Raw genomic sequence first — 23,511 nt, forward strand, 5'->3', positions numbered from 1 at the left:
TCCAATAAAGAATTGAAAAAGTACGAATTTCTTTATAATAACCAAAAAGCAGTAACCAGATATTCCGTCCAAGGTTCGTGGAGGGGTTCCGGTGGGTCGGTTGGCGGTTGCACTGGAGTTTTTGAGGACAGAAGATAATAAAAGTCACTAACCGATTGTTAATTATAATATACATGCACGAACGTTTTGCCTTACGGGGATGGGTAGGCCTATAAGGGCGGGCGGCGGGGGGGGGGGGGGGTCAGGGACGGGTGGGTTACTGAAGAAATTGTCCTCTTCCAATATGGTTAACTTGTCGATTGAATGGTTATATTAATCCAGGGAGTTGTTATAGCAACTCCCTGGTCTATCTACATGGTTCATAAAACGTGGTTTCTGACTAAGGGCCTCGCATATCTTATCGACACGATGACACCGAGGATGAAATGATTGCTAATCGAAGAGGTCAGGCGCAATATTTGTGCTAAAGTCCGAAATTTACATTAATAAACAGAGTTAAGAAGACTTTTGAGAGGGAGTGGACTGTGACGTTTGGTGTGGTTGGGGTACCTCTTCATAGAGTGAAGGGAGAAGCTTGGAAGTTGAGAATGTAATTACCCCGGTTCACAGAGAAGGTAGACCGTGTCCACATAGCTGCCGCCGATACTTCCTCGATAGCCAATCACAAACGAGATACAGTAATATCAAATCTCGTGTCCAAGAAAGATCAATACTCAATCGTCGGACACCATTGAAACTTTAAGAAAATTAATGTTGTCCATCATGGCCGAATTTAGGGGTATTTAGCATACATTTAATGCAGCACATGGTGAAGGCAAACATCGTCTTAGTCACGTGTTTAAGAGTCTTCCGATGTAAAAAGGCTGTGATAGAGAATGACGTCATGTCTTAAATGGTTGTCATGGTAATGGCTGTTTTTTCGTATCCATGTTCTTTTCTGTTCGACTTTTCTTAGAAAGATACCGTATTGTTGCAACATTTTGGCGTTTTAATGTATACATTACATTATTTAAAAATGAACAAGCACGAGGAATTCTGTCGTACAAAGTGCAAACCAAATGTCACTCACATATAATCTATCACAGAGATGTTGGGATTGACCATGGTCAAAGTTAATAGAAACACGTTGTTCCATAAATGAGAGCTATCTTATGACATAAAAGTCGTGTCAGGAGGTTATCAGTTTGCAAGTGTGCTATGTTATAGTGTGACGAGGAGATAAAACCGTTTACTCTAAATTCCTGTGTTTTCACTTTTCATTTTTCAATGTGAACGTATTAGCATTGTTTTTAATTAATTCAAATACCATGTTATGTTAGCTTTAGTAATCTCCATATCTTTATATGAAAGTGAACAATGCAGCAAACAAACCAGTCTTGTTAAGACCCTGGTATGGACAGCCTAGTGTACCTTTCTTTTGCACAAAACTATTTTCCTGTATCTATTTGCTGTACTGCCCAGAGAATGCCCGCGGCAACGCTTTCGATTGATACTAGGGGTAAGTTTGTATCGGACAGATCCTCGGACAGGTAAAATACAGTGGGCAAGCAGGCAGAAACGGACTCTGAGGCACGAACAGTTGCACGCGAGAAAAAAGTATTACAAACGACTTGGCCAAGACTACAAACAAACGGAAATTTCAAGGAAAATTGGCTTGATAACGTTATGATTTAGACTTGCTAAAGTCTCCGCTGTCTTGACATTGGAACTAACGATCTACCAATTTGGAATACAATTTGCTTACCTATTTAGACAAGTTGTTTATCTCACCGAAAGGTGAAGTTATTTGGAATGTATCTCATTTTCATCTCCTTAACATGGTTTAGCAAGTAAATTAGGCAGAGTATATCCCTTCCACTGGACCCTACTACGCCCCTTGTGTTCTGCTATCACAAAGATAACGAGTAAGCCTCGTCCCGTATATTGTATCGTGTTAATAGCTGTTGCACAGATTGAGGCCCATATCATTTAGGCTTATCGCAGCTGCCGGGATTGTGAACAATTAGTTAGTCACCTCGATCTACTACGTGGAAATTATTTAGGTATGAAAGGAAATGAAACTAACGTCAACTTTAGTAACGACAGGGTCAACTCGTGCAAGCGTGCACCTATTGGTATAACTTAGTTAGCTATATAGTTAGCTATTATTGACCGCCGTTATTGGTCACCCTCAATGAAAAATACGAACATTTTATAGAGTTTTTTTTGGTCAAGTTTTATCAAACCTATACCAAGAATAACTAACAGATATTGCCATTTTCATTAATCACACTTATATAATCTTTTATTTACCAATTAATTAGTATGTAATAAAGGAATTTTATTCGAATGATTATCGTCTCGTAACCAAGGCATTTTCCACCAGATTATAACAACAACTACATGAGCAGCTTGGAAAACTTCAGACCTCTGTATCTCGTAAACTTATCAAGATTATAAAGTATCCGACCCAGAAATGTGTATCCTATATGCCAATATGCTTCTGTGTTGATGATATCACCGGTTGCGTTGATTATTGCAGTCGCTTGACTACGGTACTTGTTTGCATATAGGCCTATACCTTGTCACGCTTAAATGTTCTGAGATCATTTTCTCATGGAGACATGCATTCCAGTATGCAATTTGCTCAGTCCCCATGTTCAATATGTGATAGAAAATACTTCGGACGGCATCTTAATCTGCAAGAAAAGATATAATACTCCTTTGGATTTAAGCAGCATTGATATGCTACCAATGGTCCGTACAAAACCACTGAATTTAATAACAGAAATGACAGAGACCTTAAACTTGGTGTGAAATGTTCAGTAAAATCTATGAAGTGGTCGTGAATATAAGGAGGCTAAATCGTTTGCTCATTTTTGCCGCACATCAGGTTGACCAAATAATCACAAAATCGAAAAGTTATTGATCCTGCATAAATAAGTAGAGACACGCATGGAAAAACAAACTTTAACTATTTTCCACTGCTCAGCGTTTGAGCTATTGACATCTTTTGTGCTGCTTAGTCACCATGAGGCAAGCCATATCAGGAAGCAATTCCATCAACACGAACTTCATGCGAACAAACCGTGGGATTGATTTATTTGTACGTAGACCGTGTATAAAACGGCGTACCATATTGAAGCAGTTCGATTGGCATGACTTGTTACCGTGGTAACATACACCTGTACGTTTCTCAAAGCTAGGCTTCGTAGGAATGGAATCTGCTTAGGTTCGAAATGACCTGCTGTCGGACCTAACGATAAAAGCAAAATGGAAAACGATAACAATGCTGTGGATAATGGTAATGAGTATGATTTTTTTTTGTGGCAGTATCAAAAATAATGTCATCTCGAAACCGTAGAACACAGTTATTGCGCGTAGTCATTCCTTTCGTTAGTATTCGAATGCGTTCTCCGTAGTCTGAATGCATTGAATCCAGTTTCGCGAAATCGTATAACGTAGCTATGTGCCTAGGCCTATATACCTAGCAAGTTTCATCAGGCTTAATAGTACTTGCATGAAGGCAACGCTATTTCTGGAGTCTATAGGCTGTGTGATTAAGGCTATATTGATATTAGTCAAAAGTTTCAATATAAGCAAAAACAGTGCTAAAGGAAACTTGGGCAGAGTGTTATGCCTAGGCCTAGGCCTACACTATAACTTGTCACATATGATGAGCATTATGAATAATGAGGGAAGTACAAGTAATTTGTCCTGCTGCTGTATTCATGATATGCTTTCTGAATAACCTGGAAGCTGGGAGAACAGTTTGAGTGATAGTCCTTATTCATCCTGATGTAGGTGTTGTAAAATGATTTATGCCGACTGCCAGCCGATTAGTGTAACCGTCTAAGTTACAGTAATAGGACTGATCTCTCTAGATCTCTCTGATTTTGCTCTGCGAATGAGCTTTTTCTATCAACTACATGGTTTCATCAATGATTTGATGACATTTTGCTAAGATGAGAATTGTACTTGTAAAGGTCTTGAGTCAAAATGCTTGTAGGGAAAATTCCTTTACAATGCATGTATTTACGCCTTAGTACATTTTACTGTATAATTTTGGTAGGCTACAAGTGCAGCTACATGTGTAAATTAACACAGTAGGCCACACAGGTCTATGCAGAGTTATGGTACATACAACGTTTGAAACCATTCACCACCGTGACCTGTTAGCTGGGATTTAAAAGTGACTTTATAAAAGAGAGGGCTGGAGTTAGTGGTAATGGTTCTACTTCATCTTTGGGCTAGTTTAATTATTTTTTATTTTAGATTTTAATTATGATTCCTGAAACTGTTAGCATGCTATACATTAGAAACAGATGACCTTACATCTACGTTAATTTGTTTTACATGAAATTTTACTTTTGAAGGTATTGTTTAATTCTTTGTATTGTGTTCTTTAAAGAAGATGCAGAACCTCAAGAGGTGTCTGTGGAGAAAGTGCCAGAAGAGGGTAATCAGGAAAACCCTGTAACTGATGGTGCTGAACCAATTACAGAAGATAATACCGGTGAACCAAGTACTGGAGATAATACAGGCCAACCAAGTACTGAAGATAATACCGGTGAACCAAGTAATGGAGATAATACCGGCGAACCAAGTACTGAAGATAATACCGGTGAACCAAGTAATGGAGATAATACCGGTGAACCAGGTACTTCAGATGAGACAAAGGATTCAAATTCTACAGAAAAGACAGTGGAACCAAGTACTGGAGGAATAGATGCACCAAATAATGAAGATCATATAGGAGAAACAATTGATGATGAGAAGAAAGGGGAAGCAAATGATGACGAAAATAAAGAAGAACCAAGTGACTCAGGAGGGAAAGCAGAGCCTGTTATTACTGAGGAGAACACTGTGGATGATAATACAAAGGAATCGGAAGAAGGTCAACAGAATATGGTCGAAGGATCTGGAGACTCCGTAGAAGAAGTTACAGAAGAGTCTGCCGAAGTGAAAGGGAATGATGAAGAGGAGGCAAATGAGAACAGTTCGCAGGTGGAGGAAGGCAATTTAAATAACAATGCAGGAGGAGAAGGAGGAGAAGGAGAAGGGTCTAATCAGACGGAAGAGGGACATGATAAGACTACAACAGAATCAGCTGAGAATGGAGAAGGTATGACAAGAGGTACTTTTTCCTTGTGTGGTAGTTGGGGGGGGGGAAGGAGGGGGGATAGGGGGAGCTTGTAATCATGGTTATCATAACCGCAACCAAATATGTTGAATATTCAGATGACAGCATTTCACGCTGAACATTCTAAAAGCACTATACTGCCACGCTCAATGCACTTGACCTAACTATTACAATGTTTAATAGGGAAGATTCCCACACAGTATGTCCAAATAACAACTGGTTTAATTCAAACCCTTCTTTAGATTCAAAGCCTCACACTGAAGGAGATGTCCAAGGAGAGACAGCCACTGTTGGAGATGCAGATTCTGAGGAGAAAGTCGCAGAGAGTAAAGACGATGAAGGTCAGGAGAAAGAAGATACTGTCACAGGTAAAGTGTGGAGATAGCTTCTACAGTATTTCAAGATAGCCACACCTCTCTTCAAGCACAAGTGCTAATTCTACCCTACACTCTTATTGTAACACTCTCACGGTAGCCTTTGACCTGTATAGTTTCAAGGTAGGCTCTGCTACCTACATTTTGGGGGTAACTACTGCATGCCTACATTCTAGAAGAAGCCACACCCTCTAAACACACTAGAGCACTACTGCTGAAATTATTTGTAAGTAATTACTCAACATGATGCTATCAAGTTGCTACCTTTGCTCTAAAGGCAGCTCCTCCACCCTATAGTCTCAAGGTAACCTCTGCTACCTACATGTTTGAGGTAACTGTGACTACTTACCATCTGGAGGTAGCCGTACCTTTTTGCACTTGAAGTGTGATAATGCTAACTTCAAATTAGTTGCGTTGTTACTTATCCTTACACTCTCAATGTAGCTCCTCTACCCCATAGTCTCAAGGTAAACTCTGCTACCTACACTTCTGAGATAATTACTTCTACCTACGTTCTGGAAGTATACACATCTCTATGCACTCTAGGGCACAAAACTGCTTATTTCCCTAAGTGCTGAATTAAACTACTCATCCTTTCATTATGCAATGCTTTCAAACCAGTGACCACAGCTATTCTCTCATTCTGATTGCAATACTTGGTGGTGGTCCATTAGAACATTGTTGAAGGCTCATGACTCATATGTTTTTTCAGAAGAAGGATATAAATGATTTAATGTTAAGCCACCATGATTGGCTAAAGCTGTTGTTTGTAATGGATTGCAATTTAACATGGCTTCAGTGGATACTTTTGAAATAACTTAGCTCATGGAAACTAAGGAATAAGGTTTAATATCTCATAATAGGCTCTGAAATGATAGCAAGTTTCATAATTCCATATATGTAGAAGCAGAATATGAATTGGCTTGAAATATTAAAAGTTTCTCTTATAATTAAACCTCTACTATTAAGCAGCAGTGCCTTATATACATGTCTCATTTCTGTGTACTGGTTTAGCTGAAGACCAGGCAAAGCAGGAGAAAGGAGAGACAACTGAAGTTGAAGCTCCTAAAGATGCGGATGAAGGAGGCAAAGACACAGAAGGGGAACAAACTTCTGAAGGTCTGTCTCTTTATTTGTGCTTTTTCTGTCCACTTAATTCCTTTCTTATCAGGCAACAGTATCCCATTGGCTGTGGCCATTGAATCAGTTATGGCACAATTTTTCTGGGACTAAGTCAGGATAGGATGGGATTGGCTGGGTGGGGTGAGGTGTGCTGAAAGTGCTTAAAGGAGTTTTGTCATGTGATCTGCATCGGCCATTTTGTTACCATGGAAACATTACCTGTCAATATGGAATGTTATTTGTGTAGTCACACACTAAGTTAGTCCTGTTATTGTGGTTAACATCATCTCCATGCATTGGATTCCCAAGAAAGACATAAGACTGTGAAAAGTGTGAGACAAAATAGTATGATGTGTTAGCTGGAAAACTGTAGACAGCTTGTTATGCCTGATGTAACACTAAAATGGGCCTAATGTTAATGTTGATGATAAAAAATGATAAATGAAAAACTCAACATTAACTGAGCCTACTAAGGCATAGGTTCAGTCTTTTCTAAGACTGTCAACGCCTACATTCCAAAACTTTTGATATATTAGTGGGTCTGGTCTGTGTTTATGAATAGCGCCATCAAATTTCCCTTTCGTTTTTGGCAATTCTGCTTCATAGGCTAAGAAAATCAAATGCTTGGAGTGTTTGTGGTATCAAAACTATTTTTAAAATTGATAATTGCTTGGAACCCAAAATTCACTGATAACTGAGGCCAAGGTAATTTAACATTACTTACACATCAGCCATTTGAATTTGACATTGCCTTCCTCAAAGCTTACCTCACGTAAACTCTTCTATATTTTTAGTCTATTTTATTTTTGTGGTCTCAGATAAAACCAAATCTGAGGAAAAGGAAGGGAGCGAAGAGGAAGAGAAGAAGATCCCGTCAGACTTTTTCTACGATTACGAGGAGCATGCGTCTAGAGCACGTGTTACAGAAGAATCAGGCTTACCCGAGAATATCATGAATCTGGAGTATCCTTTAGTTGAAAAAAAAAATACATCCACTCATCTGAAAGGACTTCTTCTGATTATTGGGACTAAAATGGGGTTATGTGGTGGCAGCAGTTAATTGATTCCTTAGCAAAATGCTCAAATGTTTTCTTTTTCTGTATCTTTCGGCAAGAAAAATACCAACAAGCATTGATTCATCTGAAAGGGTTTCTGATTATTGGGACTGAAATTGGTTTTGTGGTGGCTGAAGTTGATTCCTTAGCAAATTTGCTCAATTTTTTTTTTCTCTATCTTTAGGCAGAAACCACATGCTCATAACATACTATATATATTGCAAAGATATAATTTTTTCAAATTTGTGTGATATATTGTGAATGCATCTGGCAACAGTAGAGTGAACGACATCGTCAGGACAACCCCAGCTGAAAATATCACTCTGTTATTACGCAAGATGTATCTACATTTTACGAACGTTAAAGAGGAAATAACTATGGATCCTTAACTTTGAAACCAGGCATTCGTTTGGTTACGACTGTCACAAGATGTCCAATCTTCACATGGTAGACCCAGATACCGTCCTGTTTGCAGCTGGTAACGTCCTCCAGATTCTAAACTTACAGACGTCGGAGCAGAAGTACATTCGTAGCATGAGTGGGGGAGGCATCGGTGCTGTGACAGTGAGTGACAATGTACCTTTGTAGGCAGTATTTAATTTTGATAAATGACAGCTGTCACATTATATAATAAATGAACAGATGAAAAGTGAGCTAAGGATTCCCAACATGGTTTCAAATTTTGTGAAGAGAAGGCCTTCTTATAGTCAGACATTTTAACAGCATACATGTGTTGATGGTGGGAGAGGAGGGGGTGTGGGAGGGGATGTTAGGAATATGAATATCTCCCTCTTTCCAAAAATACCATGTGATAAGGATAGGGAGGGGCTGTGACAGTTGGCATGGAAATCAAACTCTGTTTAGTTTGGCCGATGCAATAATTTCCCGAGGAACATCATAAAACATTTCCTTGCAGCACTTCAATATTTTACTGTGGAACTTCACAGAAACCTTTTGTCATACTCTAAATAAAATAACAAATAAAAATCTTTTGCACAAACTGGCCATATTTGCTCGATATAAATGCAATGTGTCATAGTTGCAGTGCTGTGAACCAGTTATCATTTTCATCATATTAAGGTAGCAGGAATTGATAAAGCTTAAAATTGTTGTTCAAAATGTACACAGCTAATTACACCTCAGGTCTTCCTGTCTCCTCTACCTCTTAGCAGTAAGACTTCAGAAAGCATTCTGCAGTTGATGGAGTCTATGTGAAATTGACTTTGAAAGTTAATCTTTTGACAAAATATCCAAAATAGGTTCATGTCTTGTCCTTTTTTTCTTCTTCCTAGGTTCATCCCAGCGGTAAATACTTTGTTGTGGCTGAGAAGGGTGAGATGCCAAACATAGCAATCTACCAGTTTCCATCTTTAAGACTGTACCGGATTCTCCGAGGCGGGACGGAGAAGGCGTATTCTTTCGTGGACTTTAACCCGTCCGGTACCCTGCTGGCATCTGTGGGTAGCTACCCTGACTTCATGCTGACTGTCTGGGACTGGGAGCAGGAGAAAACCATGTTGAGAACCAAGGCCTTCTCCCAAGATGTCTTCAGGGTGACATTCTCCCCGGAAAATGAGGGACAGCTTACGAGTAGTGGTACTGGACACATCAGGTAGAACAGTTTTTATATGTACTGTTGGCGAAAAATATGTTGTTAAAATTGGCAGGCGATGATGTGATATTTACCATAAACAACAGGGAATTTAAGTACACTTGCTCTATAGCAGTCTACCTAGTAGCAAGAATTTCTAAAGGTTTTTGAATAAATTTGGTGACAAACTAACCCCCCCCTGTCACCCCAACCCAGCAAACACATTCTTTAAAGCAGATTTTCAGCCTGGGGTGCACGTACCCCCTGTGGGTGCTGAATGGCATGCGACACTAAAGGCATAAAAGATATAGTTGTGAAAGAGACAATCTAGGCTATATGCTAATCATATGTTATAGTCATATATAAATCTCTTTTCTCCTTTTCAGGTTTTGGAAAATGGCAAGAACCTTCACAGGTCTGAAGCTACAGGGACAGCTGGGAAAGTTTGGGCGTACGGAGATCACCGACATCAGAGGTTACGTGGAGCTACCAGACGGCAAGGTCCTGTCTGGGACAGAGTGGGGTAACATGCTCCTCTGGGAGGGGGGACTCATCAAGGTCCAGATATCCAGAAAGAATAAGAAACCCTGTCATGCGGGAACTATCGAGCAGTTCGTCATGGATGAAGGAGAATTGATCTCCATTGGAGCTGATGGTTTTGTCAGGGTAAGCATTTTATACTTATGATCACTGAATTAGTTGCGATGAGATTGGCGTGGGAAAAAAAACAAATCCCATTTTTAAATCCCGTCCCCACACTGCCCGATCTAATCGGAATGAGACCATTTTACCCTCATTCTGTGAAAACTTGTGGATAGTTTAAAAGCCTCTGAAGAAGATCCAGCTAGGATCGAAAAATCAGGCCCTCTTACTTCTACACATCATTGGAAGAGATATAATATACGATGAACAACATCCCTAAACATATCTAAAAATAAAATCTGATAGCATAATTTTAGAGATATTACCACTTTAAAGTTTCTTCATGCACGTGGCTTAAAAGACTTGATCAAGTCTAAAAATGACATCACAGTTTAAAAAGTGTGTATAACATACTATGACTGACTGAGAGTTTGCTAGTTTTTAATGAGTACTTTCGGCTTCAGTCAGAGAAACTCACCCTGTAGGGTCTTCCTAATGCACATAAGTGTAGTTCAGTATGAGCTTGGATTAGCCTAATCATGAGTCCATCTACCATTACTTCTATACTTCTTTTGCTTGTAAGCATACAGTGATTTCATAAGACTCATGTTGGTTTTACTAACTATGCTCTTTTATGAATTTTGATAGTTTGTGATTCTAACCCAGTATGTGTCTCTCAAATAACCTAAATCATATCGGGTCATTTCTCTGTTATTATTTACCGGAGCTGTGGCCGAGTGGATAATGGCGGTGGCATTTGAAGCAATGAGGCTTAGCAATCGGGAGGTTCCAGGTTCGATACCCGGCCGGGTCATAGTAAGATGGGTTTTTCATCCAAGAGCAATCTACGGTTTTCACATCTGAAATGACTTTCTAAATTGAAAAGACTCCAAATTGGAGTTTAAAATGTTGAATTGTGAGCCACCCAATGTGTAAGTTGTATTCCATAAGCCCCTGCAAGCTTCTCCCACATTTGTGGTTGCTTAAGCATCGTAAAACAAACTACTGATTATTGTTGTTATTATTATTATTTACAGGTCTGGGATTTTGAGAGTATCGATACGGCTGATTCGATGGACGATTCGGGTATCTTTGAGATGGAACCCATGAACGAACTCAAAGTTGGAAATAGTGTCCATTTGATGTCGATGGTGAAGACACTCGATCCAGAAGCTACTAGCATCTGGTATGCTCAGGTATGTAACATGGTAATCAGGGTTAGCAGCAACAGGGCTGAAGGGCTCAGGGGCTCAGGTATGTAACGTGGTTATCAGGGTTAGCAGCAACAGGGCTTAAGGGCTCAGGTATGTAACATGGTTGTCAGGGTTAGCAGCAACAGGGCTGAAGGGCTCAGGGGCTCAGGTATGTAACGTGGTTATCAGGGTTAGCAGCAACAGGGCTTAAGGGCTCAGGTATGTAACATGGTTATCAGGGTTAGCAGCAACAGGGCTGAAGGGCTCAGGGGCTCAGGTATGTAACATGGTAATCAGGGTGAGCAGCAACAGGGCTGAAGGGCTCAGGTGCCACTTTCAACACAACTTTTGTTTAAAATAACCTGAAAAAGGGTCCTGTTCATAAGATTAAAGGGCTGTTTTTGTCTATGTAAAATACCCATTTTCCATTGTTCTAAATTATGATCCAAACACGTTTTTCCTGATCCTGTTACTTTTAAGCTTTTAATTGTCAAACAAAGAATATGTTTGGTGTATCATTTGGAATGAAACTGTTAGTAGTTTAGCTAATTGAAATTTTTCAAGATTGGATTTTATTGATATCTCCATTTTTATTAAAAAAATTATCAAAAACCAGGCAAATAGGCTGAGCAATAAAGTCTGCAATAACAGTTTGACCAATCTACCTGTTCATATTTCTTTTGTTTTTTTGTAGGATGCAAACGGTGGTATTTGGAGGTTAGACCTTTCCTTCTCTCACACCATGGAGACTCCTGAGAAGCTCTTTTCCTTTCATTCCGGGGTGATCTCTCAAGTGGCCAGCTCACCGGTCTCTCAACTTGTGGCTTCCGCTGGCCTAGATAGTAAGTCCAAAGTAACAATTCACTCTCTTTAAGTCAACCTCAGTTTTTGTTCTTTCTGGTATTAACACACACCTCGTAATCAATTGAGTCTATCAAGGAGCAAATGGTTTAATCAGATTTGGTAGGAGAAGGCAGGCAGAGATGCTCTAGTATTTAAGAGCAGCCTTCATAACCAGACTTGTAACAGTGTTGTGGTTAAGTGGTTAAGTCAGTGGACTGGCGAGCTAAGGTTTGCAGGTTCGAGTCCTGGCCAGATCATAACGTTGTGTCCTTTGCCAAGGCACTTATATCTACATTGCCTCCCTTGGAGATTTGCGAGGTAATTTGTGCCTCTCTTCACCCATGTGTATAAATGGAGATTTGGGAGGCAACTTGTGCCTATCTTAACCCAGGTGTATACATGGAGATTTGCGAGGTAACTTGAAAATATAGTTGCATGCCCCAGTTTGTGGCTGCAGATGGGGAGCCCCCCTAGGACATATAGTTGTGATGTGCTGTAGTGCATTATTTGAATTGTGCACACTTTGGTGTGTGGGTATAACAAGTTACCAATGACTAGAGGTTAAGTTGTAGAGTCGTGTGAGGGGGCCTTGGCCTTGAACAAGACTGTAAACCTTCAACTTTAACTTGTAAGTAAACTTACCGAAAGGTGGGAGCATGGAAGGGCGAATTTGATATTATTTTAGGCATTTTATCTGTTCTGCTAGAAAACCTGCCAATTTACAGACAATTAAAATCCACACGTAGATACATGTATAATATATTCCAATGATGGAGAATCTACTAGGCTATACTGCCAATGTGCTGAGGCTGTAAGCACTGTTGAATATGATTTATTATCGTATACTTGATGCCAGATGTAAAATAAGATAACTTAGGTTAACCACTGGGGTCTGAATTTTAAATAGTGTAAATGTTCACTACACCCAATGACACCTGAGTCATTCATACAATTTTATCTAGCAACTATGTACAATGTAATGTGAATAAGACTGTAAACCTTCAACTTTAACTTGTAAGTAAACTAACACAGAGGTGGGAGCATGGGAGGGCGAGTTGTTTTTTGTTGTCATTTTTATCCGTCCTGCTAGAAAACCTTCCAATTTACAGGAAGTAAAATCCACAGGTAGATACATGTATAATATATTTGAATGACAGGAGAGTTTACTAGTCTATACTGCCAATGTGCTGAGGCTGTAAGCACTGTTAAATATGATGGTCAGTGCTTTGTGCTGTGTCTTTTTCAATTCTTACAAATGCAGGGCTGTATTGAATTTACTTTAGACATTTATGAAACACAGATTTCTGAAACACAAGAGGACCAAAACCCTCCTTTTTGTGTTCAGAAAAAAGAACCAAACAGTCCTTTCTGTGTGAAATCAATTTCGATTTCCTTTTATGATTCTTTTTTTTTCTTTTCAGATGCTGTCAATGTGTATGATTACATCTCCAAGAGTATGCTGTGTAATAACAAGTTTAACTCCGGTGCGACATCACTCCTCTGGTTGCCAGATATCGTAAGTTGATCTCCCGTCCATCTGATTTAAACCTGTTGTGTCGTCCTGATAGACAGAAATGTGTTTCTGAGACGAGAAATACTCCATATCATTGTTTTCTTGTGTTCAGGTGAAATAGGGGGGGGGGGGGGTGCTAGGGGATGGTTTGTATCATAATTATATTACAAAAATAATTAATTAAAATATAGTCACTTTCAAGTTTCAGGTGGAAGTAAAGCAATAACAAGTTGGATTAGGGATGGTTTGTGTCTTGGAAAGCAGAGGTCAACATTTTGTCTGGTTTAATGATTGGTGTACCTAATACAAATATAAGCGATTTGTGAGCCATAATAAATTAAATTGAGATTCAAATTTGTTATACGGGGTGTGAGAGTGTACAAGGGTGAAGGTGGTGGGGAAGGGATGGGAGATAGCGGACGGCTTTGGATAATTCATCCAAAAATTTAGTAAAATTATTCCAGTTACAGATCAATTACCTTGTAATCATCTGGGTAAGAGATGATTTGTGCCACCGAAACATAAATTGTGTTCAAATTTGTTGTTTAAAAACCACACTTGTTTGTCTTCAAATTATAATGGCACTTTTTTAAAATGTATACCACCCTTCAATTCATCTTCACACTCTTTTACCAAGATATGGGATGAAGGTGGGGGGCTTAGGGATTCGGAGTGAAGTTCTCATAACACATGAACGTTTTTTGATTCATTAATTCCTTAACAATTTCTTTCCTAAGGTCCACGTTCAAATTTTTTTAAGCACACAGGTTGTAGGAATCATTGGAAGGGATTAGTCATTTGATATCATTTCACTTCTTGTTACCAGTAGCCTATAAGCAAATATGTCAAATGATACAATTTCGTTTTTATCTCAAAAGTAGATCCATTCCAATGTACACTTTTAAGTTTTCGTTCTTGTTTTGATAGGTCGATCCTAAAGGTTCCACCGTTCTTGCAGGCTTTAAAGACGGGGTCGTGAGGGCCCTCATGATCGCCAGAAACGACGATGCTGACTCCAAGAGAGGCTCACATGTGAGAGAGGCAGAGTTATTACTGAAGCAAGCCTTCAAACCTCACACAAAGACAGTATCTACAATGAAGATAGACACTAGAGGAGAGCTATTGGCAACAGGGGTGAGTAATGACAGCCTCTCCAGAAGAATTTTATTTAATAATCAATTTGCAATAGTTATGTGTCTTTGTTGAAGAAGGGTGAGTGGGGGTGGTGAGGGGGGGGTTATGAGAGGGAAATTACTGTGTTGTGTATTGAGTTGGTACCGATGAAGTCTGTATTTACAAATAGTTGTGGCTTTAGCAAGATACTGTGATCTTATCAAACTTGTTTTGGATTGCAGAAAAAGAAAAAAAAAAAGGAATAGAAGAAATAGCATAGCATAGCTGAAGTAAAAGGACGAACCTTCCAAATCGGGTTTATTATAGATAAGTTTTGGATAGATATAAATTTGACTAACTTTTAGAAAACACACATTAAAAATAAAAAATTAAACAATGTACAGTTTGGTTGCCTTAATTGACTCTTTGCTCTTCCTCTTAGGGTGAGGACGGTACCGTGTTCTTCCTGAGCATTGGAGACGGCTTCTCTCCCATTGGATTTATAGAGACTCCTGGACCAGTATCCAATCTAACCTGGGCACCAGGGTATCACGTAAGTAATAATTATTTTCAATAACTTGGTTGTGTAGGCCTAGGAAATTCAGTTTAATCAAGGAGAAGAAAGGGCATGGTGGACTTATGGATGGAGGGGAATGGGTGGAAGGGAGAGGTATGAAAGAGGTAGCATCATATTACTGACCTACAGAAAGATGTCAACTTGCATTACAGTGGCAGAGGGGTTAGGTACGTTGTGGCCACGGAATTGATTTTCGTGGGCTACAGCAAAAAATTTCACCCAATCCTCCTGCTGCAACATGTTAAGGGTACCTACACCGTTTACAAAATTGAACATTTAAATATTGTATGGAATGTAGAAAAGGTGATTACATGGTTACAAGTTTTACATGTCTTGGACTTTGTCTGTCTGTTACGTTTACTTGTCCTATCACAAGTAAGCACTACATACAAATTCCCCAACATTTACTTGCTTTCCCTTGTAGTATGTTCCACAGGCCACAGTAATAGAGTTTTTTAAGAAACCTTGCTGGCCACAGAAAATGTGCCTGTGGGCCATGCTTTGTACACCTGAGAGTTAGAAAAAGTGGGATATAGGAACTTTGTGTTTGAAAATGAGTTCGTCTTGCACATCTATTTGCAAGACAGAATTTATTTACCTACAAATTGAAAAATTATTGAAATTCGTTAGCAACTGCAAACTGTTGATCAAACTGTTAAACATTTAGTAGTAATACAATAAACTTTTTACATTTATTTTTATCTTCAGGAGAAGAATACCTTACTCATATTTTGTTCCAATGGAGAGATTATGGAAGTGGAAGCCCCAGAGCCTGGCAAATATGATACCTCCAAGACATTTAAGATAGAAGGACTAGCATCAAGGAGGATGACCTTTAGAAGCATCAAGTCAAGACTCAGGGTATGGTTATGGAGACAATTTAACTTTTGTTACAACAGGGATGCCAGAATTCCGGCAATAGCCGGAATTCCAGCTTTTACCAGATTTTGAAATTTGGTTCCGGCTCCACACGATCTTTCCGTCCCAGTTGACACAGGCATGAGCTTTTCCGCGAATTTCTAACTATTATCCTAACACCCTGTAGCATATGCGAATTGGAGCCTATACCGCAATTTTCTCTCTGGATTTTCATAAAGTTCCGAACATTAGCTTAGATAGTCTTTGGGACATCCAAGTCCAAACAACTTTCAGGCCCTAGGGGCTAACACTGCTGACATCCCTGTGACAAGAATTTACAAACTTATATGCTATGTAATATGTAGACAAATGAGTCAAAACTGTATAAAGATTTGTCACTGTAGCCCCGACATGCTGGTAAAGATTTTTGCTTTGTTGTAAAACCCCTACACTTGCCATTTTGGATTTTAAGTATACAACACTAACCTCAATGACTGACGTGCTAAAAGTTATTCAATTTAGTTTTAAGACTGTGCCTTTCATATAAGCCTACTTCCTTCTTTATAATATGAAGCCCATCACCACAAGTTTCTACAGTGGACTAACATTAACTTATCATGCTAACTGATGCCTACCTTAATTCTAAGACCATGACTATTTTTATACAACTGTACCACACTGTTTACCATTAAATTATTATATAAATGTTCACTACACCCAATGACACCTCAGTCATTCATACAATTTTAGCCAGCAACTTTGTACAATGTGATGTGAATAAGACATAATTTCTAGTTCTCCTTTAAAAAAGCTCATTTATATACAGAACTGCACTTTTTAGACAAGGTGGAGTAATATAGCCTTTGTTATAAGCTTTGTAACCTTTCAATGTGTACTTATTTCATATTTTCCAAGAAATATATTTTTCACTTACTGTAACCTCATTTTATTAATTTTTCTTTGTTTTAGTGTTTTAGTTTCCTTTTCACACATTTTACTCCTATGGTTCCTATATATAAATTGCTTGAGGTTTGTGCTGAAATTAAAAATATAAAAGTAATAAAAAAATTAAATGTTTTGAACTTAACTGGATCCCAATATCCCTATAAGCTTGCATCCGTATGGGTCTAAACCCGCAGTGGCTTCCATTACAGGTATTTATGCTAGTTTAAAAGAGTCGTGAAGTTAGGACATGAATATGATAGGCACTTAGGCATTAGGTGCAAATACAAGGTAATAAATTCTTCTGAAACTTCAGAAGAGTTTTAAACTTTACAAATATTGCTTTGTAAATAATATCATTGTTATAATCTCAATTTTTGATATAATATTTCCGAATTTGTTTTTAATTATCCAGAGAGAGGAGGAGGAGGCAAGGAAGAGAGAAGAGGAAGAGAAGAGGAGACAAGAGGATGAACGTAAGAGACAGCTACGGAGACAGAGAGGACTGGACAGCGACGACGAGGAAGAAAAGAAAGGTATGTTGAACGACCTCGATAAATATGGTGTGTTTCTCAGATCTGGATACGTATGGGAAGGTATGTTGGTTGGTTGGTTGGTTCGATTCCGTCATGACTGACAGCTCGTGACGTCAACAATGGCACACCATTTCTGACGATCCTTGTCAAGAGAATAAGGATCTTGAAGAGAACTCGATCCGACCAAAGATTTTATTTGGTCAAACCATCTGGTCCTGGGTCTACCAGGTTTTCTGCTCCCTTTAACTTGACCTTGCATGATGACTTTCTCAATACAGTCTCCTTCTCTGCTTGCAATGTGACCAAAGTAGCTTAACATTTGGCTCTAGATGATGCACAAAAGAGGTTTTTTTAGCTGGACCTCCTGCAGAACACTATAAAAAGTAAATAATTCTTAATATTGTGAACGTATGCTGCAGGGCTTGATAAATATTGCCTGTTCCTTGGATTTGGATCGTATGAGAGTCAAGAAATATTCATAATTCTTAATATTGTGAAACGATGTGGGACAAAACGGACAATATTGAATGCTGTGTCATTTATTCTAGACCAGGACAAAGATATGGCCGAGTCATCAAGTTCTCTGCAAATCATTACATTGTCAGAGCTGTGTTCTGGGGTTACGTCTGTCTGAGGTTTCTTCTTGTTGTTTTTTGGTCCTGTTAATAGATGAGGAGAAGGAGGAAGAAGATGAGGAGCCAGAACCCCTTTACATCCCAGATGTTCCCAGTCCTATCCTCTTTGGTGTCTACTCCCCTCACGATCCCAATACATTCTGGGTCTCCATGGTATGAAAATATTTATGCATTGTGGATCGGTTTCATAAATCATATGTTACTTTTTACGTTGGTGCTAATGTCTGGTGGAAAATGGTAATGTAAATATGTATCGCCGTCATAGTTGAAGTTCTTACCCATTAACTATAATAAGGGACAAGAGGGGGGGGGGTCTCAGTTTGAATTTTGCAATTTTATTTGTGATAGAAATACTTGGTAAAATTGCTGCCATTTAACAGACAAAGATCATTTTCTATCAAGTTGACAAAGATTTATTCCATTGGTTTGACACATTTTCTTTTTTGTGTTATATTATTCTTAATTCTTAACTTTATTATTCTCTAATTATGTTTTTCTTCAATCTGCAGGGAGATTTTGATGCCGGCTATCTCTACGAGTGTAAATTCTTCGACGATCAAGAGAAGGCGATGATGATCAAAGCCAGCCAAGAGGAAGCTATCAACGAACCAATCAGATCAGTCGCTGTTGTAGACAGCGACGATGTCCCCATCAGAACCATCAGCTTTACGTGAGTTCTCAAATTTCATTAGAGTGTATTTAGAATATATGGGAGATGCAAACCCAAGCAGTGGGCGGATCTAGTTAACGCTACTAAAAGCAGCCGCATAGGTTTGTGTGAAAATCAAATTGGCTGTGAGTTTTGTTAGGCAGAAATATAATTAATACTCTTGGCTGCCTTTGAAGAATATTCAAGGTATTGAGAGTCAAAGAACAATTCTTCCTGGAAGAGAATCTGACTTCATCTCCAGCCAGCCATGCCTCCATCTTACAACCTGCCATCAGGCCTGACAAGATGGGAGGGAGATTCCATCCCTGAGGTCCACAGTCAATTTTTATACCTGTGCAAATATGGGATAAAAGTAGTAAAATGCATTCTCATTTTAAGGTAAAGAAAAAGGCGACCCAGTGACATATCTGTCCAGGATGTTACCCAGCTCTAGACACCCTTGTCTCTCGCCTACCGGGTTTTCTGGCTCTCAAGGGCCCCATCTTCATCCACTCATTCCGCCAATTAGGATCGCCATATTCATCTGCCACCTCTTGCCACTTCCACCCTCATCTTCTTCTTCTCTCCTTACAGACACGATGGCAAGTACGCCATCCTGGGTATGGAGAATGGCGTCATAAGAGTACAGACCGTGGAAGCCAAGGAAGACAAAGATGAGAATTACCGCCAGCCTAACTTGAACCAGGCAGATCTGTCCAGTCTGACCAATTACTGGATGTTGAATGTCCACGATAACAACTACGGCAGCATAACCACCCTCGTCCCCAGCTTCGACGACAGACACATCTTCTCGTCGGCTGCCGACGGAAACTTCTTCGTCTTTACCATGATGACCACGGAGCAAATCGAAGAAGCTCAGGCGGTCGCGAAGGCCAAGATTCCTTCTGCTAGAGTAAGTCTTTTTATTTTTGGCCTCTTCTTGGAAATTTTCTCTAAGTCATGATTGCCTGATGGATCATTAAGTCAAACAAAATTATATCTGACTGGAGAATTAAAAAAAATTTAAAAATGGTTTTGCTGTAATGGGACACAGACCTTTGACCTCAGGTTTACATCTCTTATACTCTATTTATTTAGCAAAATTCTCCTTCACCCTTTCTTGGATATATCCAATGAAACTGGGTGTATTGCTTTGTTGCAGGTAATGTGAAGTACTATGGCTCCCCCACCCTCCTCCCCCAGCCCCCACCCCCTCGCCCTCCTATGTGAAAATACAGTGATCAGGGATTATTCATAGTATGGGTGGGTAGCTAGGATGGTACAGTAGAACACATTACTTCCTCAGGTGACCGATTCAACTCTTCTAGCCTAATATTCCTTTCTTCTTTTACAAAAGGCTTCATGTGGACTTTCTAATATTTACCAACAATAGTTTCACAGTACAACTACAAATGAGAAAGTGGATTAATATCAAATTGAGAATCTCCCCAATTTGGTATAAAGCATCATCATTAGCATTCTCTACATCTATGTATTTCAGTGAATCATTTAATATAAACTTGTTTACTCCTTCTTCTGGTTTTTATTTGTTTGTGAGGGCGTTGTGCTCAAGTGGTTAAGGCAGTGGACTTGTGATCTAAGGATAAAAGGTTCGAGTCCTAGCCAGATCATTGCGTTGTGTCCTTGGGCAAGGCACTTTATCTCCATTGCCTCTCTTCACCATGGTGCATAAATGGGGACTTGCGAAGTAACTTGTAAATATAGTTGCGTGCGCCGGTTTGTGGCTGCACCCTATGGGAAGTCCCCCGGGGGGACACGTGGTTGTGGGGCACTGTGGTGCCCCAGGAGAGATTGTGTGAATTGTGCACACTTTGGTGTGTAGGTGTGACAAGTTACCAATGACCAGGGTTAAGTTGTAAAGTCGTGTGTGAGGGCCTTGGCCCTGAACAAGACTGTAAACTTAAAATATAAATATAATATAATATATATAACCATTTTGTAGAAAGATGATGAGTTGTTACGAACGGTGGATATCGAGAGCAAGGACCACTACAGCATCGAACTTGAGAAACAGCAGGCAGAGTATGACAAGATGATGAGACTAGCTGAAGAGAAGAAGACAGATGTCAGGAGGACCATCGCTAAACTCAGGAGGCAGTTCAAGAAACTGCTGGAGAAAAACCAAGAGTTGCCTGAAAAACTGCAACTTGAAAGAAAGGTCAGTAAAATGAATGATTTTGAAACGAAAGATCCCTCTCCCCCTCTCCATGCAAATTCTAGCATCGAAGGATTATTTAGCAAAATTAGTTTGTTAAACCTTAGCAGATGTGGAAAAGATACAGTGGTCAGCTTTAAACGAATAACGCTCCGCAAGCTATGAGGTAAAACCCAAAACTTGATTGTGGAGAAATTTCAAATATTAGAATAAAATGATAGTTTGCTGCTGGTAGTCTTGAAATAAACAGATATCCAACAACCTCTACTTTGCTTCAGTGAATCTGTCTCCTCGTGGAACAAATTGACCGTTTCACTATTATTAGTGAATTGTGATGTTGATAAAAGTGAAAAGAATTGAAATGAACCCATCTGCTTGAGGTTTGTAATTGACCTATGAAACAGGAATGGAACTTGACTCAATTGACAAATGTCTAACTCATAAGAGTTCTCTATAATAATAATAATAATAATCATAACAACAACAACCTAAGCTTCATTTGTTTTCTTCTTTGAAGTGAGAAGATGTTATATCACTGAGACGTTTCTTCCTAATTGCCTTAATGATAGCGTGTCGTATAAGCAGCTTTATGGCATTATTTGTCTTGGGTTTACTAACCTTTAACAATCGTACAATTCAGAAGTAAATCCCCATTAAATGAAGGAGAGTATACACTAATTTCATATAGACTATCTCAAATACTTCAAGTTATGCCTTTAATGACACTTGTAGAATCTGTTTTAGTAATTGTTAAACATTTCAAAAATTACCCAAATTTGAAAATCGATGCTTGTTATTAGGGACCATCCAGTGTAGTTTTGTGATATGTCAACAAAACATGCCATAGAAAGATATTAAATATTTATAATTACCTCAGGAGTTTGAAATGGACCCTGGCATCCGGCGAGAATTGGAGAGACAGACCAAGGACAGGATCGAACTGGTGCATAAAGAACTGGCCTGGGAAGCTGAGAAGCACCGCATTGCCCTGGAGAAACTTCAACAGAGGTAATTTATTCATGGTCTCACAATTTAAACATTTAGATATGTTTGAAAAACAACCCAAAAAACAACCCCAAAAAAAACAAACAAAAAACAACAACAAAAAACAACCAAAACAACAAAATGTTTGAAAAACAACAAATCTTTTCTTTCGGTCTAAGAAGCGGAAGTCTGAGTTTTCCAGTGAGAACATATCTTTCATACTGAATTAATAAATGTACATGTACATGGATATAAACGCACACTTCTTTCAAAGTGTGTCTTCACCTTAAAATGCAGAATAATGAAAAAAGCAAAGTAAACAAATCTGCCAAGTCATCAGTTTATTTTATTTTAAGTTTTGTTTTTATTTATTATTATTATTTAATTTTTTTATATATTTTTTTTATTTTATTTTATTGATTGCTTTTTTATATTTTTTATTGGTTGATTTTTTTTTCTACTTTTTATTTTGAAGTCATCAGTTTATTTGATCTAGACATGTTGTGTATTTGGAATGCTGTTGAAATCGTACTGCACTTTCAGCAAGTGCATATATACGACACTAGGGCTGCCCATGAACAAGTACCCAAACTTATACTTTGTAAGAACCTACGTTGTTAGAAAATAGACAAGCTGAAAACATAACATTGAAACATAAAACAATGAAATATGAATCACTTGTTTAATGCGCCTTATCTTGTCCAGAACCTTCCAACACAAACTAAACACATGTAAACAACAAGAACAACCCCAAAACCCAATGTAATGAGCAGATAACCAACCTCAAAGTCTAAAAACCAACAAACTTTCACCAAATAAAGACACGATACTATGGTGACCGTGTCAAAAGTCACCATAGGGGTGAATGCTAAAAAAGCACTAACCTATACAGCTTGTCAACTTCTACAATTACAGAGAGTATAGGGGCAATGGCTTTCTCTGTTATACCTACATGCATGAGGGTTGGGAGCAGGGTGGGGGGGGGGCGGGGGGATGTGGAGGGAATTATACAAGTGAAACTCTGACATCTATTTCTAACCCATTGCAATGTCGAAAGTTTGCGTTGTATTAGTTTTTTTCCTTTGTTTATTTAGATTTTTCTTTACTTTATGTGATTTCCTTTCTTACAGGTTCAAAGCTGAACTGGAATTTGAAAGGGTGGTAGTAGTTTCCATCAAATCTTCCCACCAAGTGGCGACTTACCGTACGACCGAACTGAGCAAGGAGTTTCACGTTCTCCGTGAAGAGATGAATCGTAAGCCCACCATGGTCTCGGAGAAGGCCTTGTCTCGAGAAGCTACACAGGATTCATTCGGGGGAGACCCCAAGCTATCTCAGTCTAATTCTGACACAGCTCTCGCGACTGGTTAGTCAGAAATCATTTATTGTATTATTATGTCATTGTCATTAATATACTAATGACCAGCCATATGGAAGAGTTGATAAAGACATCTGCATCAGAAGCAATTAAACCTTACATCTGGGAGGTTGCCTGCTCCAGCCCTGGCTAACTGAAGTGAGAAAACCATGGTTTTCCACATCTTAAATGGTCTAATTTGAAGGGGGAAAAATTCAAAATCAGCAAA

General features: G+C 39.0%; 1 protein-coding gene across 4 annotated transcripts in view; it reads left to right on the plus strand.

Annotated features, from left to right (window-relative positions):
• Nucleotides 1–3,125: 3,125 nt before the first annotated feature.
• The window catches only part of LOC139977342 (cilia- and flagella-associated protein 44-like), a 37,061-nt gene continuing 16,675 nt past the window's right edge, over nucleotides 3,126–23,511 (plus strand). For 2 of the 4 annotated variants that reach the window (XM_071986629.1, XM_071986631.1), the window contains exons 1-21: nucleotides 3,126–3,283; nucleotides 4,391–5,104; nucleotides 5,365–5,490; nucleotides 6,511–6,615; nucleotides 7,437–7,581; nucleotides 8,075–8,237; nucleotides 8,966–9,285; nucleotides 9,651–9,930; nucleotides 10,944–11,102; nucleotides 11,794–11,941; nucleotides 13,364–13,458; nucleotides 14,383–14,589; nucleotides 15,011–15,121; nucleotides 15,854–16,006; nucleotides 17,361–17,481; nucleotides 18,151–18,269; nucleotides 18,626–18,786; nucleotides 19,360–19,678; nucleotides 20,729–20,944; nucleotides 21,819–21,949; nucleotides 23,056–23,291. In XM_071986629.1, the coding sequence (XP_071842730.1) occupies nucleotides 3,253–3,283; nucleotides 4,391–5,104; nucleotides 5,365–5,490; nucleotides 6,511–6,615; nucleotides 7,437–7,581; nucleotides 8,075–8,237; nucleotides 8,966–9,285; nucleotides 9,651–9,930; nucleotides 10,944–11,102; nucleotides 11,794–11,941; nucleotides 13,364–13,458; nucleotides 14,383–14,589; nucleotides 15,011–15,121; nucleotides 15,854–16,006; nucleotides 17,361–17,481; nucleotides 18,151–18,269; nucleotides 18,626–18,786; nucleotides 19,360–19,678; nucleotides 20,729–20,944; nucleotides 21,819–21,949; nucleotides 23,056–23,291 (4,060 nt within the window). In that variant the 5' untranslated portion in view covers nucleotides 3,126–3,252. Of the gene's footprint in view, nucleotides 3,284–4,390; nucleotides 5,105–5,364; nucleotides 5,491–6,510; nucleotides 6,616–7,434; nucleotides 7,582–8,074; nucleotides 8,238–8,965; nucleotides 9,286–9,650; nucleotides 9,931–10,943; nucleotides 11,103–11,793; nucleotides 11,942–13,363; nucleotides 13,459–14,382; nucleotides 14,590–15,010; nucleotides 15,122–15,853; nucleotides 16,007–17,360; nucleotides 17,482–18,150; nucleotides 18,270–18,625; nucleotides 18,787–19,359; nucleotides 19,679–20,728; nucleotides 20,945–21,818; nucleotides 21,950–23,055; nucleotides 23,292–23,511 lie in introns of all 4 variants that reach the window. The other 2 variants (XM_071986632.1, XM_071986630.1) reach the window with 2 other exon arrangements.

Source organism: Apostichopus japonicus, chromosome 12, assembly GCF_037975245.1.
Source record: "Apostichopus japonicus isolate 1M-3 chromosome 12, ASM3797524v1, whole genome shotgun sequence".
Taxonomy (NCBI): Eukaryota; Metazoa; Echinodermata; class Holothuroidea; order Aspidochirotida; family Stichopodidae; genus Apostichopus; species Apostichopus japonicus.